Genomic DNA, 21,307 nt, shown 5'->3' on the forward strand with positions numbered 1-21,307 from the left:
ATTGAATTAAAATCTTCAGATATTATTACGTATTATTGTTTCACTTAAATGTATATCTAACCATTACCTATTATTTATTTTGAAAAATAACTAATAAGTGCACAATGTTTAAAAATTACACTTTTTTACACTTCGATAATCCTCGCGGTATCTATGACTATTGGGTTTTAATTTACAAAATGCACCAATATACACCAAGTTAACTTTGAGTAGATTCGATATCTTAATGAATTAACTATTAAGATTGTATGATTCGACATTGCACTGATCCTAGGATTCAGGCAGGATGTTGGAAATATCGACTTTCTGTTACGAGGGTATTGTGCAGTATATAATATAAGAAACTATGTACTATACCGTAAATATATCTACCTATACTTTATACTCTATAGGCTAAAAGTAATATTTCTTTGAGGTTAATATACAAATCTTAAGACACAAGAGTGATCGTTGTTGTTATTATGTACCTACTTCGTAATAAATATTTGGTCAGGCATCATAAGTACAAGGATAGTATTCTTACATGCATGATGTTAGTAAAAAAAAAAACATTATTGTAGACATTATAATAAGTACAGTTTGTTATTACGGGCATGGGGCATTATGGATACATAATATAATAGGTATACACATTACACATGTAAAAGTATATACGATTGACATCAAAATTAGATACAATTACGTTGGTAACGTACTAACATTTCTTATACATATATATTATTATAAAGTGATATACATCAACCTAGAGGCGTATTATCAAAAGTACAAATTAGGCGGCCACCTTGAAACATTTGTATAGTTTCCGGAGGATAAGACGTACCTAGTCAGTAATGATGTTAAAAATAAATGGGCAATATTATAAATACGCGATTATAGTTGTAATTTATAACTATAATCGCGTATTATAACTTATAACTCATAAGGGTAACATTTTTTAATTAATTTTCACAATAGTGCAATAAAAATTACACGTGCTTATTAATTTATTTGTACCCTAAACAATCGCGTATTCACATAAGTATGTTGAATAGTATTCCGTTAATATAATATATAATATATTAACGGAATACGTTGCGTTATATTATAAGGTAATAAATGCCGTTTTTTTACATTATATTACGAAAACATGGGTGTATAATAATATGCATATTATATGCATCCATGAAAATACACAAATCGTAAGTTATTTCAAATATTTCTTTAAGTCAATATATAGATTTTATGTGCTATTGTTACGAAACTAATTTATAAACTATTAATTTCGTTACGTGACAAACGCATAAAACCTATGACTTAGGGAAATAATTTAAATAATAATACCTAGTAATAACTAAAGAGAACCAGTCATATAGAACACTTAAATACAGTCATGTAGATTTTTTTTCTGGTTCTTATTCGTTAAAGGATAGACGCCTTTGACCAGACATTTGACCGTTTTAGACTCTGAGCGGAGCAATGAATATATTAATTTTACAATGATGTGTGTTTTTTTTTGTAAACACAAAGTAGTTGAAGTAATGCTTCAATTTTTAACTACCATATCTTATTCGATAGGAAAATAAATCTAGTTTGTGCAATCGGGAGATCAAAATTTAAAATGTCCAGTAGTTTTCACAAGCACTGGAAAAACAAAAAAAAATTAAGAAAAACGCAAAATCGATTTTGGTTTTTGGTTTACCTCTAATATTTTTTTTATAAGCATTTAAAGTTTAAATTTGACAAAATCCGTAATATATTTTCAAATTATTTTAAATTAGAAATTCAAAAAATTTTTTCTTTTTAAATCTAAGATTTGAAAATGTAATACAAGCAGAAGTAGGCAGTATTTCAAATACAGTTGTATCTATAGTATTTAGTATTTATGGGGTGTTTTTCTAAAGTATTTTGCATCTTGTATTTAAATACTAATTTAATGTATTTATTAGTATTTAGTATTTTAAATAACAAAATAATTCAAGTAAATACTAAATACTTTTACCACGGTTGAAAGATTGTTATTAAAGACAGATTTCGTTCATGCTCCAACTAAGTCAAAACTATCATTTCAAGAATATTTTGCCCATCCTGGAATACAAGATTTGAAGATTCCTCATAACTTATAAGTTTGGTTACCTTTATCAAAAAAAAAAATGTCTACTGGAAAGTCAAATTGCGTAAAAATTCAGTTTTTATATGATTGTTGAACAACCCATCATCATAGGCAGAAATTTGGGAAGGGGGCTTGAGGGGGCTTAACCATCTCAAAACGTACAAACAGAAAATTTAGCCCCCTTAAAAATAATATAAGTAAAATAAATTACATAATATGATGTAATATGTCTACTAACTTTTCTGTTTCCATTATATCATTATAGGCCGATATTTATTTTGATTGTCATATATATTATGCCATATTATATACTATGGTAGTTTTTAATGACTTCAGCGCCACGTAAGTACTACTTAAATATTTATAATAACTCATAAGTCATAAATCATATATTTCATAGAAGTATAGAAGGTTCCGAGGTAATGCATTTCCACACGAGTGACTGACGGTTTTTTTAAGTTCAAATAATGTATGTTTAGAATCTGTCTTATTGTATATGTGGTTTTTCACTTAGTTTCTGATACCGACAATAATTATCGGAGCGAAGCGACGTCACTAATGATTGAGTAAGTGGCAATAGTTCAAATAATGATACCATTTTTAATTGGGGTTTTCACACCAGATCAATATATTCCTTTTTAAATCTTATATACCTATTAGATATGACAGAATTAAGTATCAATTATTTCAAAAATCAATTCTTTTTTTTAGTTAACTACTCCAATTATGTTAAATTGTGTATTTATTACGAAAACTCCAAAAAAGTTATTTTTAATGATTAATAGTATTCAAATATTAAAAAATTGATAAAAAGTTTATTATAATAAACTGTTATTTTCTATTCAGATAAAAACATAGATATAATAACTCACCATATTCCCCGCATTAAAAGTTCCAATAATCCCGGAAACACCAAGTCGTCTGTACCGGCAAGCCATCTACGTCCAAACATTTGCATAGACGGCATCGTGGTAGTTCGACGCCCTAAAAAAAAATAAGTAATTATTTTTATTTTGTTACAACTTATATGACTGTAGTGGATACTAGGTACACAATTTAGGTTAGTACAATAGTACCAATAGGTAAACCAAAATAGGTACATAATTCAATAATTGCAGCCTGCAGGGTATACAGTATACAAGTCTCAAGTTTCCTTGAAAACTTCATTTCGTATTCATATACATGTGTGTGATGACAATTTATCGCAGGCGAAATCGCTTTGTAGTTTGAATTATGGTGGTTATTTCATTTTTTTATACGGTAGACTTTTAAAGATATATCAAATTAACAAAAAGAAAAAAAATTGGGTTCTCTTAATTTGATTTTTTAGTATAATATTCGATTAAGCTGGGCAATTAATTTGGGGTACCTAGTTTCCATAATGAGCAATTCAAAGTAGTTAATTTTATTGATTTGTACGATCACTGCAATGACTAGAAAAGTGTAAATATTCGGATTTTTAACTGTTTTTTAACCTAATGAGAAAATCAAAAAAATTACATACCTATATATAAATTATAATTTTAGCATAGTGATGGGAATGCGAAGCAAGATCATTTATATAAAATACTTCAGAAAAACTGAGATAACAATTTAAATATCGAAAGCATAATATGTTACATTCGTGCACAACAGCAGCTAGCTGACAAAAGTTTACCTACCCAAACCAGACCCAACTACGTGCAACATACAAGACAACACGTACCGACGAATAGGCTGCAAGAACCCCACTCTCAGATGCAATCGCAGTGAAGTTGTAGAACGGCGTAACCTTTAACAACATACTCAAGACAGTAAAAAAGATGTATACCTACATAGAGACGATTTTGGCCCAGGTGTCCACTATTACCGAAAGCCGAAATGGAGAAATTCTAATTAGACTAAATTCCAAAGACACAAAGCAGCTCTAAAATAGGTGCTGAGATCTAACCTAAGGCCTCGCTCTACATGGGCTTGTGAAGTTCAGGACACCGAAATACAGGATCTGGACTAGGTAACAACAGACACTGGGGCAGAAGTATGCATCCAAAAGGCTTACCCTCGGAAGACCAGTCCGTCAAAGTTAAAAGCATCCGACAATCCTTTATGGGGACTCAGAGCTACTGTCAATCTAAAAACCGTGGACGCTCTGAAACTGGTGGACAAAGATAGTCATTACGATAACAATGTTTACTTGTGAACCGGTGTACTAATATGAATGATGTGTAATCGGCGTGTTTACGTCGATAACGTGAGCACAAGTGTGTTATTTATTTATTTATGTATGAACGGGCTAAGAGCCCAGTAGTTATTAAAGTTATAAATAACTTTGGAAAAATAAGTGTGTTGCGCGACCTCTAAATATCAACTGAATGAGATATAACTTTCACAAAATATATTTTATATCATACGGAACCTTTTTGGCGGGTGGGACAAGAGAAAATGTTTATTTTATTTTTTTCCATGTTTTCGATTGTCACCCTATATAGTGCACATAATATATTCACTTATACCTACGTATATGTGACTATACTTATATGTGAGTTAAAAAGCGTCTGAACTCATAAATGGCACCTATAATCTATAAATTCTAATGGTTTATATCTTTTAGATTCTGAGCGGAGCGAGTGATCTGTATATAGTGGTTTTAAATAGTGTTTCTTTAAATTTTTTTTTTTATCCTGTATACAAAATTTTACCAAAAAGAGTTCTTCAATTTCAACATATAGTGTATTATCTCTTAGCAAATTGGATCAAGATGGTATTTAAGAGAGATAATTTTTCGATTTTCTCAATATTTATTTAATGACTCTGGAAAAACCACCGACAAATTACAAAAAACCGCTAAAAATGGGATTTTAATTTCTTTTTATTTTAATTCGAAATATACAATCTATATCGCATGACATAATAAGTATATATGATAAGAGACAGATATCAGTATACAAAAAAAATAAAAATAAAATGAGTAAAGAAGCCACCCAATTATGACACTTTAATATTGATTTTTCAGTTGTGAAATAAGAATTTATTTAGACATGCTTTTTTTTTTCTAGATTAAAATATGTAAAAGGTCTCTGCGCCATTTACATTTTAAGCGTCTAGGAGAGCTACTGGGGATTGTGAGGGAGGAAAGATTTTTAATTAAAGGATTTGAATGGAAGGAAAGACAATTTTAGTTTAATATTTATCACCATAGAAACGAATAAAAATAAAAATAAAAATAATGATTTAAGTTATTTTGTTGTAATTAACCTATAATATTAATATTATTTTTTTATTTTTTATTTTTTATTTTTGTGTCTGTCATCACGGTTTGGGGCAGTAAAACTGCTTCGATTTTCTTCAACAGTATCTTGTTTGATGGGAAAGTGAATCTAGTTGATGCATTCGGGAGGTCAAAATTTGAAATATCCAATAGTTTTCAAAAGCGCCGTGAAAAACAAAAGAAAAATTAAGGAAAAACTGGAATTTTTACACAAAATATGTTTTCGAGATTGATTTTGGTTTTTGGTGTAACATTAAAACAAATGACCGTAGATACATGACATTTTTACTAGTGGTTTATATTTCCATTTTCTCTACATGATAAAATTTTCAAAATATTTTGATTTGTTTTGAATAATTGTTTAGGAACGTTTTCAGTTTCTAATATTATTAGTTTCTTTTTCTATAAATGACAATAAAACTTTATTTGTTGAGTAAAAATACTTGAAACTTTAATACAAGGCGCCTACTATATTTTTACAATGATATTTGAAAAATATTAAAAATCCTTAGTCACAATTTTTTTTTATTAGCATTTAAAGTTCAAAAATTGACAAAATATGGAAAAATCACGAAAATTAGCAAATTATTTTGGGTTAAGAATTCGTAAAAATTTTTCTTTTTAAATCTAAGATTTGAAAATATAATACAAGATTTCTCATAATATTGTCTACCTTTATCAAAAAAAAAATGTCTACAAGAAAGTCAAATTAAAATTTTATGAGCGTTTGAAATTCATATTTTTACAACATTTGATATTCGCTCGATTTCTCGTGTGACGATTTTCTTATTTTGTAGTAATTAAAAAACGAATAACTGTAGATACTTGAAAATTTCACTGAATGTTTATATTAGAATTTTCTATACACGATAAAATTTTAAAATTAATTTGACTCTTTTTGAGCTGTTTACGGGTATTGTCGGTTTTCAATGTTTTTAGTTTTTTTTCTATAAATATCAATAAAGTTTTATCTGTTCAGCCAAAAAGTGTAAACGTTTAATATAACGCTCCTAATATATTGTTACAGTAGCAGTTGAAAAATATTAAAAATATATAGGCATAATTTTTTTTTATAAGCATTTAAAGATTATCAAATTTAAAATTGAATAATTATTTTGTAGTTAAAAATTCATAAAATGTTCAACTTTTATATCTAAGGATTGAACATTTTAAACAAGATTCCACGTAAGTAGCTAATTCTGTTACCAAAAAATCTAAAAAATACATAAGCACAGTTTATTTTTATTCTCATTTTAAGTTAAAATTTGGACGAAATTACATATTAAAAAACCTAGAATAACTATTTTAGTTATTTTGTTGTGATTGTATAATATTTTTCGTGGGTATACTTGAAACTTCTAAAGTATACTATTATATATTTATGATAGTATCACGGTTTGTTGTTGATGTATAACGCGTTATAAGTACCTAACAAGGTGTATCATCAATACACCTTGGTACCTATAGATATTGTGATATGATTAATTTGGAATTTATTATAGGTCAATTTTTTTTTAATACCATAGACTATATAATATTATATCTTATACCTAAACTGACATGCCGTCTCCGCTCAGAATCGTTTTTCTTATACAATGATATTACCTATATCATTGAATTCAAAATTAATACCATCCATTATACAGCGACACATTTGTAACCTACTGTACAGCAGAGCGACATCCACTTGCCCACCTTTTTTATTTTACTTATGTATACTTAGGTTAAAGTTAATAAAATATTATACATTAAATTGAATGTTTTCATATTCAATAGAGGAAAAAATGTGTTTACATTTATATCTATATAACATTAGAACAAGTAAAGTTCAAGTTAGGTTAGGTTTTGAGACTGAATATACCTTGGAAGGCCTTGACTTATGTCTTCGGAGTCACCGGAGATACCCACATATGAGTGTGTTTAAACAAAAAATATTGTTATATATTTTACGGTTAGACATTAATCATTATTTATTTTACGAGAATATTCAATGATGTTCAAGTTGTTGGACAATTAAAAATTATTTTTTATTATAAATTGCATAGGTACCTAATTATTTATGTTTTTATATTAAAAGATATTACAAATAAGTTTAGTGTAAACAATACATTTTATATATAATGAATTATATATGATTTTAATTTAAACTACCTACCATATATTTGTAATAAAAACGTTTTTACATTCAAAATATTATTGATAGAATACCATAGCGCGAAAAAATATATCAAATTTTTCGGAAAAATAGTGGTCAAAAAGTTTCATGTAACACTTTTATAAATCGGAATTCATGTATTTTATATGTACCTAGTTTGTACTTGTAATTTTTCTATTTTATCACTAGTTTCTCTATAAACATAAAGAAAAACCATCAAAAAACGTAAAAATATAAGAAACATAAAAATGTTGTTTTGATTTAGCTCCACTCCTATAATATATTATTTAAATATTCGACGATAGGTATTAACCATTGCTTTCAAATTAAATATCACACGCCAAAAATTTGCTACCACGCGCAGAATTGATCGAAAAAAGATAAATTCCCAACTCCGATAAATTATGTTAATAACTAATAACACAAGTTATTAAACAGGTATTGTTATTATGGAACACTATGTCACTATACCTAGTTTTTATATTAGCTTTATAATTTATTTAGTAAAAAATTAGTTATCTTAATTCTTAACAATAGAAATTTTAGAATATTTACAATTTAATTTCTTCGTTTTTAGTTTCTGAGCTGGTGGGAAAGTGAATCTAGTTTGTTCTGAATGTTGGTAGGAAGTCAAAAAAATTTAAAATTTAAAATTCCCAGTATATTTCAAAGGCGTTGCGAAAAACAAAAAATAAATAAAGGAAAAACGGTTTTGATCTAATCGATTTTGGTTTTAGGTATAATTCTATAAATTACCGTAGATAGGTACAAGACATTTTCAATGAATGTTTATATTAATATTTTATATAGGTACACTATAAATCTTCCAAAATAATTTGCCTTATTTTAAACTATTTATGGGCATAAGACATTTTCGATTTATATTGGTTTTTAAAAATTAATGTCGAAAAAAAAATATTGCTCCGTCAAAAATGTTAAAAATTAATACAAGTCTTCTCATACATTTTTACAATTGCAGTTTAAAAATATTAAAAATTCATAGGCACGATTTTTCTTTATAAGCATTTAAAGTTCAAATGTTAACAAAATATATCAAATTAAACTCTCATATGATGTGTATAATGTATCAATCTTAGATAATATATATTGGATAGAGCTATGCGTATGGTATATCACGCGTAGTCTGCACTTGGAGCCGATTTAATCGGCCTATTAAGCTCCGATGAATTTATTGAGTATGCGTCAGACATTAAAAAGATAGCGAGGGACGGGGTAACATAATTGCAGTAATGTTTTGGCTATGTACATTCTGCTAGGGTCGAGAGCATGACATAGGGGCCAGGCCAGTAAATCGGCTTCAAGATTTTAAATCATAGCTCTAGCCAGTATCATGTATTATCTAAGGTCTGAATGGTCAATAATTAATATTAAATACAGTATTATATAATTAAACTTTGTAAATACATGTACATTCTACCATAAAATATAATATAATTAGAATTTAACAATAAATTTGAACAAGTATAATATTAATATGTAAGTAATTAATGTATTAATAAACTATGTATAAGAAAATAAAATAACTTAATGTTTAATTGGCAGAATTAAATTTTAATATCACAAGAACTAAAAACTATTAAATATAACGGCTTTTAAAAAAATCACTCTTTAATAATAATGATGTTTGTGTATCATATTATTTTGGTTTCAAAAAATCGGCAAAAACAAATAAATAAATTAAAACTAACAATGTAATTTATCATAAATAATCTAAATTTTAATCATATAATAAAGCAATGTATTCTTAAAGCCGGAAATAGTTAATAATTATTTTAATTTAATAATAGTTATGTGAATTACTGATGAATTATTTTTAATGAATCAGTTTTTTGTTTGTTTATAATAGTTTATATATTATGAACATGAATGTTGCATTATTAATAATTGTTTACCTCTAGTTGTTGAACTTTAGCTTGGAGTGTCATAATACATATTGTGAGGTTTTATCGGATTTATCTCCTTTGAAATGGCTGCATCTAGAAACAAGTTAAAATTAAGAGCAATTTTAAAATTTATATTTTTGCAATTTTGCATTTATTAACAAAATATAATAATATAATGATTAGATCCACACCATAATTGATTTACATTTTTTTACACTCGAATTACCGAAATAAAATATTTTATTTTTTACAACTATTTATATACAATTACCTACAATACATATGGGTAAATTAGACATAAAAAAAAATGCACTTCTATAATTTTTCATGCACGTGTAATAAAAGGGAAATTATTAATTCCATAACTAATCTTACTTGAACTATGTTTACTTTCTACCAATGTGTGAAAAATGTTATTTGATATCATTTCCGACATATTTAGTGCTATTATATGCGATGATATATATAATCGCGGTGATCTATTTAACCTAAAACACTCATTATTAGAGAAAACACTAACATATTAAAAATTATTTCTTATGCATAATTTTAAGTCGTTACAAAACAACATTTTTGGATATCATATTCCGAAGCAGAATGATATTTAAAATACTTAGATCTATAAAAATAAATCAAATTTCAGACAAGTAGTTTATTAGTTATAAGTATTTAAAGTTCGGTTACGCGGAGCAACTGTGTGTTACCTCACACTGTACCACTCCGCCCCGCACAAATAACTGTATATAACTAATATATAGTTATATAACTCACATAATATTTCTCTAAAATTTGATTTATATGTATCAAGGTATTTTAAAATAATATTCTGCTTTGGAATAAGGAATTAAAAATGCATATCATTAAAAAAGATTAAAAAATAATTTTAATGAGTGTTTAGCGTTAAATGGATCACACGGTATTCGGTATTATACAATATATATATTATATATAATTTATATAACATCTAAAGATTACAAGTTAATTTAATTGTAATTATTGATCAATATATATAAATCAATAGGTATGCTAAATTTGACAGGTATAAAAATCCTAAGATAAAAAGTTAAAAAATTAATGTAATTCAAATTATACTCGTAAATTATATGAACAAATATTAATAATTATTAATAACTCAAAATATGTCATCATTGGGAGATTTATTTTATCTCTCATCCGTGTAATTTGACAGATTTCTAAACTATACAAGTGCATATTAATAGTCTGTGGTAATTTCTATTCTGACTATTCTTATCGTAGGCTAATAAAAATTAAAAATAAAGTAATAAAATTAGTCCATAATATGCTGATATGCGTGTTCTAATTTATTGTATAATACTTAGGTTATTAGGTCAACAAATTAAAATACCAAAATTATTACATATTTCCAGATTAAAAATTGACTGGTTTTAACTCCATATTATTACCAGTGTAATCATAAAATAAAATATTAAATTCTGTATTTTTGCAATACTTTTGTTTCAATCAATAATAGTTTTAACAAATTCAATACATTTAAAATGATCGATTTAATTTTTTTTTTTGGGTTCCAATGTACTTATCTACATTACAACGAACCAAAGAAGTAATAATTCTATTAGTTATTAGTGTATTACTATGTCAAAGAAATAATATAATAAAATCGTTACAAATTTAAATTATATGCTAATCAATATTATGTAAATATTATTAAGGAAATAGTTTATTATTTAGAATAATATTAATATATCATTATAATAGCTTATCACATTCAACTCAAAATTTACAAGTAATTGTTTAATTGCTTATAATATTTATTTACGAGTAATTAATATTCACGGTACCGATACCTACCTATAAAATATATAATGTGTTTTAATGTAATTATTAGTTTTTATTAATGTGATAAATTATGATGAATTATGTATTTTGAAGGCTGTATTTAAGTGTAAATTTATATTCATCAGAAATAAGAGAAAACACTAAATATTTTTAAAATTGTTGATTGTTATAAACATTAAAACTTATGCCACTGTATGAAAAATATAATGACAAATTAAATTAATAATCTGAAAATTATAGTTATTCTATAGCGACGAATGATCACCGCTTAAATTAATATTTAAACATAAAGTATTCAGTGTAAAAGTAAGTAAATCACGACATGTGCAGTCTTATCGGTTTTTATTATTTTTAAAATCAATCTGATAATTCAATTGTTCCTAATTTGCAATTACAAAATACATTTTTAATGTAGCACGGCAGTATAATTTTATAGTATTTTCAATGTTGTATGTACGATATTAAATAGTTATTTAAATCGTATTGTGTTTACTTTAATACTAAAATCGTTTAATGTAGACCGAAATATTAATATAATATTATCATGATAATTATACCGGATAAGTACATTTGTTGAAGACTGTGTAGAGGAAAGAATGGTGGGGGTTAATAATGGAGGTGGAATCAGAAAGAAACTTATATATTATATTAATAATTTCAATAATAGGTATATAGAAGGTTGATGTTAGGTTATATATTTTTGTAGTAAATTATTCCCAAACCGGAAGTAACAGAATATGATTAATTAACATACATCGTGTATGAAATTCGGAGGTTTAACATTGCCTATTTGAAGATATTAATTTCAAAATATCTATAGTCAATGTAATATTCATTATTGAAATTATTAGAATCGCTTGCTGAATTGCCATTGCTTCACTATACCCTGCAGTGAGCAATGGGCATTGGACATACTTAAGTAATAACTTATAAGTCATTACCGCGATATTTGCAAATAATACTACTTATATAATTAACACATCAAATCATTAAAATTATATTATCATAATTACCATGAAAGGAATTTAGCTTCAAGAAATAGATACACGAAATACCTATATTGAGCCAAAAATTATTTTATTTTGAAGTATATGCTGAGCAATATTGATTATTGCCTATTGGTATTATAAATTATAATAATGTGAGTTTGTTGTATTGTCTACATGTTGCTGTAACCACATAAGCAAATAATTTGTTTCAATCATCAAAATCGATGGTGGTTTGAGAAAATTTGATTTAGTAGTTCTTTGGGAGTCTAGAATTCAAATATGAAAATCGAAGTATTTCTTAATAATTTGAAAAACTAGCAAAAACCAGCAGGATAATGTTCAGCGGGAATGTATATATTTACATTTATACCAGGTTTTTACAATATCAAATTAAGTTTTGTATTGTAATTCAGTAAGGAATAACCGTATAAACTAGAAATTTTTAATTTTATTCTAAACATGATAAATAGTTTTTAAAATATTTTGGTCCTTTTTTAAGGACATCTGACATTTTAGACTTTTTAAAGATATATATTATATAATATATTGATACAATTTTTGTTTTTCGATTAAAAATTGAATATAAAGGTAACTCCTAGTTTCGTTATTATTATGAGCTTTTCTTAAAGCAATAGAAAAATACCTATCAATTTTTTTCTGTAAGTATTTATTCGTAAAATTCACAAAAATGTACAAGCAATCTAATCTTACAATAATTTAAAAATATTGAAAATATGTAGTCACAATTTTTTTATAAGCATTCCAAGTTTAAATATTAACGAAAATGGTTAAAGATTTTTCCTGAGTTAATTTCAGTTTTTATGTTGGGAATATGGGATTAAAACTATATTAATCGTAGGAATTAGAAAGTTTCCCCTAGTATTTATAATATTTTGTATACACATTTTCCAAATTTTTATTACGTATTTGTAATTGTTTAAACCACAAATTTATTCACTTATATTATACTTTATACTTTTATTCATTTATATACGGTTTGTAGGTGTGACGGCATTGCTATATAAGTTATAACTTATATTATACAATACATTTGTTTGCAAAAAATTATTTCTAACTACCTATCTAGATTAAGAAAATACTATAACCTACATAATAATATAAATATAATATAATCATAATGTTAACTAGATGCCTATCCTTAAAAACTGATTCTAATTTTTGCTCTATCACTCAGAAACGTTTTTCGTATACAATGATTTATTCTTGAATAAAAATGTATCATATCCATTACACAGAGCGGCCTACTCAATGACGATTGACGAGGTACATTTGAAACCTATTATATAGTTCCCAGGTTCCCAGGTTTTTCGGGTACATATTTTGATGAAATATATCCTTTTAAGCGATTATAATATATCAAATAATTTTATCTCATAATATTGTAAAATTATTGTATCTTAAAAATATAAATAAATTAAGCTGCATCAAAAATATATTATATTATATGTTCATAGAAATGTATTAAGTTATATCTAATGACTCATAATAACAATACTTAATTATTTTTACCACATTTGTTTGATTAGCGTGAAGAATATTAACTGATATTAGTCAACATAAAAACTGATTAAATAAATTGAATATTATTAACTGTGTGGTATACTATGACTTTGAGGATAACTATGGCATTAAAATGTATAATTGAGTATTTGATGAATTTTAGTATATATGTTTTTTAACTGAAATAACATTGAAATATCTAATGAGATTATTTTAACAGTTAACATAGTTCAAAGAGTATTTAATGCTATATGGATAAGTCATGTTCTATGATGACTTGGGTCTTAGCAATAATAATATTATAAATTGCCTTTGAAAATTAGTAATAAATTACAGTACACATATTGTATATTATTAATAAGTAAGCAACTCTATACTTATTAGTTATTACTTTAATCAAAAAATCAAAAATATATAAGATAATATAACATAGACATAAGGTAATAAATAAAAAACAAAACCGGAGAACTTGGTAGCAACTCGAATATACAGCAATACAGCATATATATATATATAGTAAGTTTTGTGCGACTATAACTTATTATTGAGTATGTTTCGAGTGTACAGTGCGAGTAGGTCACTTATAATGGATGTGTTAAATTTGAATTCAATGATAAATCGTTGTATAGGTACGAAAAACGATTCTGAGTGTAGATGGTCTGTCAACCTATATTTCTTAATTGATAGAGCAAGGCATGTGGATTAGAATGTAGGATGATGTGGTGTGTGAAGTTAACAGGTCCAAGTACATAATATGATAGGTCAGTGGTTACACTAGTATAAAATAATTGTGGTTTTGAGGATGACTATAGAAATCGGATTATCTGTATTCTGTAGATGTATAAAGTGGGAATAAACGTTAGGTATTTTGTGTGATAAAAAGGTTTTGATGCCTTTGAGGTTAAACTGTAGATTTTATAAAATAATTGTGAGGCAAATGTTCTATGGATTAGAATGTTGGACAGTACTACAACAGTATAGAGATGTAGAAAATCTGGTATTAAAGTATTAAACCTGGTACCGAGTAAACATTTTAACACTAACCGGGTATCGAGTAGGTACAGCCGTACAGGCCAATGTGCAGTGCATGTATACTGTAAAGTGATTACTTATAAGTTATAACTGAGAATATTTGTATAGGAATAATTTATATTTTATAACGGGTTTGGATTGCAGATTGTTATATTATAATCTATATATAAACATTAAACAGTTAACACGAGATTTATTTTTGTAATTCGTAGAAGAATTTGAATTTGAATGAAGAATTTGTTGATAATCAACTGGTTATTGTAAATCGGCTCTGTTATTCCAATATGTACCAAAATAAATACATTTTTTACCCTAGAATTTTAGATTTTTTTCGGTATATTAATTATAGGCATGCATATATTTATAAATAGATTATCAGCGTTTGCCATTGGATATGAGTCGAATAAAAATGTAGTATTTCGCCAGGTACCGAGTAAGAGCCGGGTAAAAATATAGGTATTACGCCGGGTACCAAGTAAGAGCTGAGTTTTAAATATGATATTGAGTACCCGGTCATCGAGTAATTGCCGGGTACCCGGAACATCTCTACAGTACAGTAGCCAATAAAACCCTCAGAGTTGTGGTTATAGTGAAGATGAGAATGCTATGATGAATGAGTGGAGGACTAGGGAGGATAGAATAATAAATTTATTTATTGGGGACTGTGGTATTGTAGAAGAGGCACTATTGGCACTATTGTAAACAAAATTAGGTCATGTTATTTTGAGGAGAGGTAACACTCGCGATCAGAGGCGGCAAGGGGTAGCTATAGAGATAAATGCTGAAAGGAAGAACAAAGGAGGATAGACAAACTAGAGTACTATATTTAATAAAAAAATATATGGAAATTCTGGGTGTGTATAAAAGAGAGGTAGGGGACGAAGCTTTATGGAGATATAGGATAAGGGTGGCCGACCCATATAATGTAGAGAGAATGTATTATTATTATTTATTATTTATTATGATTTATTATTATTATATTAATGTCCAATTGTGTTATCCACCTCCGTCCGATAAAAAATGAATGATAATTAAATAGAAAACACGCTATACATAGTAGGTATTGAGTGTACCTCGTCTCATTGAGTAATGGATGTGTTAAATTTGAAATCGATGATAAATCATTGTAAACGAAAAACGATTATGATGATGACCGCGTGTCGGCAGCTATTTTTAAGGATATTTTATATAATATTTATATCAAGCGTAGTTACCATATTATATACATATTATGCCCTATATTATATACAGATGTCAACCATATTTTAAGACCTATGTCCAGATACACGAGGTCCTTCCAAATTACACGTAATTTTAAGTGCTAGAACAACAGTACTCAGAAGGTATATTTGATATTTTATTTGTGAATGCATGTGTAAGTACCGAATAATACAAAATAGCAAGTAAAAACAAGTTAACCTTGGATCTAACATTTAATTTTGTTTGCAAAAAAAAATGTATTATACTAAATTATATTATAACATTCGTGTTTTGGATACTAGAGTATAAAAATATAAAGAGGTATTTAAAATGATAACATTTACGCATTTCTTATTCATTGATGCAAGTGATTTTTTGTCGAAGCATAATCTTCGTAAAATATTGATTATATTATTATTGTATTATCATATGCAATGGACATAAGTCAATTGATCTTTTAAAGTTGATAAAGTTATAATAATTAGTATACTACATACATCGATCAATAATTAAAAAATTATATGTACATATAATGTGTATGTTGATGGCATAGTTGCATCACGTGTTCGCGAGAGAAGGGTGTGCTACTGTGAAAGTTGTTCAGTCAGTGTTCACCTCCAAAGGACACGCTTAGTACACAGATCTTCTACGAACACACACAAAAGATGAATAAATGTACACAACAACAAAAGTATTTAACAAAAATGTAATGATAATAGTGGAAATTATTTAATGTACCTACCCATATGGCTATATACATAATATTAGGTAGGTATTAAAAATAAATAAATCAAAATTAAAAATGTGACTAATTATGACGGATTTCATAATTATATAGAATACTATTGTACATTTTGTAAATAACATACAGCTATATTGGCCACTTTCTCGCCACGTCATACCAACATAGCGATGGTTCATCTTAATGGATTTTTTCAATCATACCTACAAAATGGATTTAAATATGCAAATTTAATTAAATTTAAATACCTAATGGTCGTAAAATATGCCTATTTGCCAAATCAATTTTTTTTACAATACATTTTACTTTAATTAAATTAAATTTACATATATGATTTAGAGTCTACTAAGAAAAAAACCTTAAAAGAATACACGGAAATAATTATATAATAACAAAATGTATAAAAATAATAAATCTAATTTACAATTCATAACTGATATGGCATAATAATAATTTAATATTATTTGGTAAGTAACTAATTTGTTTTACACAAATAGGTTTTTCTTATCTGTAGTGTAGATATTTATTTAATTTTATTATAATATATGTGTTATAACTAAATTATATTTTCATTGATTTTATACAATGACAATAGCTGTACTATATTAGGTATTATTAACCAATGATTTTATTATTTTTGTATATAAAATATAAATATAGTTGATAATAGAATCTTGATAAGTCGAAAAAAAAAACATCGTTGAAATATTTTTACATTTACCTAAAAATTTAATATGTTAATAATTGTTAATTATATTTTATTTTGTATCCGATAACTTGAATTTATTTTTATTCCCTGGGCCTTCGAGGTCAAGATTCTAGCGAATAATTTATATTAATATTTAATAATTAAATTGCACACATTATTCCTGTATAAAATTATCCAAATATTTCAACTTATTATAAAACAATAATATACAATAATATGAAAGGTTAATTACGACGTTAATTATAATTAATATATTTTTAATTGTAAGATAATGATTTTACAAAACTGTTTTTTTCATTTACAAAATATATTTATTATTTTTTTTTTTCTATTAGGTATTCTATACTTTAAGATTTTATAGACTGAAAAATTGAGACAATTTGAACTCCACTAGGAATTTTTAATAAGCCTACACTACTTACAATACTCAAGGTAAACAAAAAAAAAAAAATCATGAATAAATCTCAGATAAAATCTTAACTGCCTACTTTAATTATGTAGGTATCTCTTATGTCTTATACAGAGCAAAATCAGTGAAGTTATAGGTATCTAATTTTTTCTTCTTTTAACTATCAAATATTGTAGACTCATAACTCATAACTAAGGATGTTGATGACTTTTTCATTATTTTTTTGGAAAATCATAGATGATGCTTTCCAGTTTCCAAGCTTAAAATGTGTTTCAATAACATACAAATCTACATACCTAACTAATTTTATTTTTTATTGCTTTATTTTTATTTTTTTACCTATATCATTTTTGAACAATTACAAAAACTACTTAATATAAAAATGTTTTAATTATTTCCTAGATTAAAACTAGTTATAAAATTCAAATTTAAATCAAAATCACATATGTTTATAAATTGTAATTTTTAATTTTAAAATCAATAAATAATTTTATAGACTTTATAAAAATGTTAGTAGTGTTATAAGTAGGTATTAAGGTCATTTACATAATAACATAATAATATAAATTTTTTTTTGGCCATTTTTATAGCTTTTTTAGTGCATTAACATCAGGGCCTTAGTCATAACTTATAAGTCATAAGCATAACATTTCAACAATACTTACCTATTATGTATAGGTAATATTATAAATTAATTATATAATATAATCAATGCTCTTCGTACATCACTTTTATTGTTCACGTAGATAAGTGAATGTTTTTTCTACAACTTTTATGATATTCATATAATATAAAGTTATTATTTTAAATAGTTAAAAATTATTCGTACTACATATATTTGTTTTCAGTGATTATTTCACTTTTTGGCAAATTATATTATTTTTGTGTACAGATAAAATTGATTAGGTAATATATTATCTATTGTTAATCATTAATTTTGATTAATAGGTATTAATAAACATACTATTTAAACATAGGTAAGCCTAGTTTTATTGAAAACCGATAGTTATCTGTATAAATTAAAAAAATGTTTAATATAGGATTTCCTCGAAGATTTCCTATAAACAGAACGCAGTGGTGTAACATTTTACTAATAATAGTATCAATAGTATCCAAATGTAGGCAAAGATAATTAGTTTTAAAAAAATATATGTAAGTAAATAGCTAGGTACAGAATAATATGTTACTATCCCAAGAATATATAAATATTATAAAATAGGTATATCAATTAGATAGAATATAACAATAATAAAAATAATTATGCATGTTGAAAATAGGTGCCTACAATATTTACAAAATTATTAATTCTGTAGTACAATAAAATTATTAAAGTTAAGTTAGATTTTATTACCTATTTAGTTTTTTTCAATTCAAAGGTGTATCACAAAATATTTTGATTTAATGCATTATATGGCATAATTATTGGTAAATTGTATAATAGTTAAAACAAAATTTTCCAATATTCTATCGACTATCACATTAGAAGGAAATAAAATGTTGTACTTATAACTGTATAATAATATATAAGTATCAGGTAAACTTTTGAACTGTAAGTATATTTTTTGATGATGATTTTATATTTATGATTAAAATTTGTTTTACAAATTATGAAGATAAAAAAATATAATGAATCATAAAATATATTAACTATCTTGAATGTACATTATTTTGAGATATACAACATGTCGTAACAATATACAAACATAATAATTGCAATGCAACAATGAAAATAATTTTTGGAATAATTTAGATAGGTAGTACAATTCAGAATTTGAAAATTGAAATTATGAAATGAATATTATAAGATTTAATTAATTTATATTAGGTATTAAAAATTAATTTACTGTTTCAAAAAAAAAATGTGAGTTAATAATTTGTTTTATTTTAAAGGTGTGCATAGAGTACACATTACAGTATCATTAATTGCAGTCAATAAAGTATACATTTTATTTGTACAGTTAGGTAGGTACTTACTACTTTGATAGATCGGAATACAGAATGTTATATTTTGTGAGACTACCCATAAATATTATAATGTTAATATTTGGCTTGATCATTTTATGATTCATTTGATCAAACAGAAATAGCTATGAATAGTAATAATTCTTATCAACAAACGCACTGTTAATTGATCATAATTACCTAAGTAAATGTTCAACATACACACACATAAAAATATATATTGAGTTATATTTAAGCTCTAGCACTGTATGACAATAATTAGTAGATTGAAACCTCAATTAAAACAATAATGTAGAACAAATATTGTAAACAAGCTATGTTTAAACATATAAAGTGAATGTAGGTACCTAAAAGATAGGTATAGATCAATATATACTGTCTTTCCATAACAAATTGATACATCAGTACATGGTTCTAATAGTTATGAAATTTAAAAAAGTTGATACAAATAGAAGAATAAGTGGATCAAATCATTTGCTCAGCACAAGGCTTAGAACCCATATTTGTTAGCCAATAAATAAATATTGGTAAGTAGGTACTAGCATTGATTATAAATACCAAAGTATTAATTATCAATGGTACTATATATGGGTATAGGTGCTTACTAAATGTCTAAATAACATATTTATCTCGACAATTGTACACAGTCAATCATAATAAAATACATGAATGATGATTAGTGATTAGTGATTAGCAACAAATTATAATGTGAACACTACCTACTCACCGAAATAGATAAGTCCACTGTTCAATGTTCCCCAACGAAGACGCGGGTGACGCGTCAACAGTAATAGGCTGTTTGGTGTTATTTATTGGCCTACACAGAATATTTAACACTATATTAGTATGCCGCGAACAAAAAAAAAAGCTGCGACCTACTTCGGGAAAAAAACGCATTTATTGCACAAAATTTCACCGGACAAAAAAAAAACCGCTTATTGATTGTGCAGAAACCGATCGCGTAAACAAACGCGGCGACGAGCAGGAAAATCGTCTGTACATTTATGGCGGCCAAGCCGTTTGAAAACCGTTTTCGATTATTTAAATTCTTGAATCGCTGGGCAATGGAAATTTTTTCGTTTTTGTAACCACTAACCGTGAGATTGATAAAAACGCGGACGGCTAGTGATAACGAACTATCGGTGAAAACGTCGTCGTGACAACTGTTGCGCGCGCAATTGCGAACTGCGCCACTGCGGAGCGACTAAAAAAGTGAAAAACGGAACGTAACTCAGAAACCTTGCACGACCCAACGCCGGGGTGGAGGTAACAGACAGTAGACACGATTCGCGGCGACCGACTACGACTACGACGGACGGCCGCAGCCTTAAAGAGAATCCCCACCGTCACCATATACTTATTGTTGTCACTCCGACATAGCAGTACAACAGCAGTCAGCACTAAAATACCTATAATATCTTATACCTTTATTAATATTATTGTAGTCACTAGTCTGTAAGTAGGTATAAAATACCTATCATAATATAAGCAATCTACTTCTGTCTATAGTGTCAACTACTTCTTCGAGTA

The 21,307-nt window shown here is 26.4% G+C and overlaps 1 protein-coding gene across 6 annotated transcripts in view; it reads right to left on the reverse strand.

Moving 5' to 3' along the window:
- The window catches only part of LOC100166289 (sn1-specific diacylglycerol lipase beta), a 34,509-nt gene extending 13,451 nt beyond the window's left edge, over nt 1-21,058 (reverse strand). Inside the window, exons 1-5 of one of the 6 annotated variants that reach the window (XM_029489483.1) lie at nt 20,657-21,058; nt 20,505-20,594; nt 16,483-16,601; nt 9,405-9,488; nt 2,962-3,073 (exon numbers count right to left, since the gene is read on the reverse strand). In XM_029489483.1, coding sequence (XP_029345343.1) covers nt 2,962-3,056 — 95 coding nt within the window. In that variant the 5' untranslated portion in view covers nt 3,057-3,073; nt 9,405-9,488; nt 16,483-16,601; nt 20,505-20,594; nt 20,657-21,058. Of the gene's footprint in view, nt 1-2,961; nt 3,074-9,404; nt 9,489-16,482; nt 16,602-20,496 lie in introns of all 6 variants that reach the window. The other 5 variants (XM_008188846.3, XM_029489484.1, XM_016807695.2 and 2 more) reach the window with 5 other exon arrangements.
- Nucleotides 21,059-21,307: the final 249 nt, after the last annotated feature.

The sequence above is a fragment of the Acyrthosiphon pisum genome, chromosome A2 (assembly GCF_005508785.2).
Source record: "Acyrthosiphon pisum isolate AL4f chromosome A2, pea_aphid_22Mar2018_4r6ur, whole genome shotgun sequence".
Lineage (NCBI taxonomy): Eukaryota > Metazoa > Arthropoda > Insecta > Hemiptera > Aphididae > Acyrthosiphon > Acyrthosiphon pisum.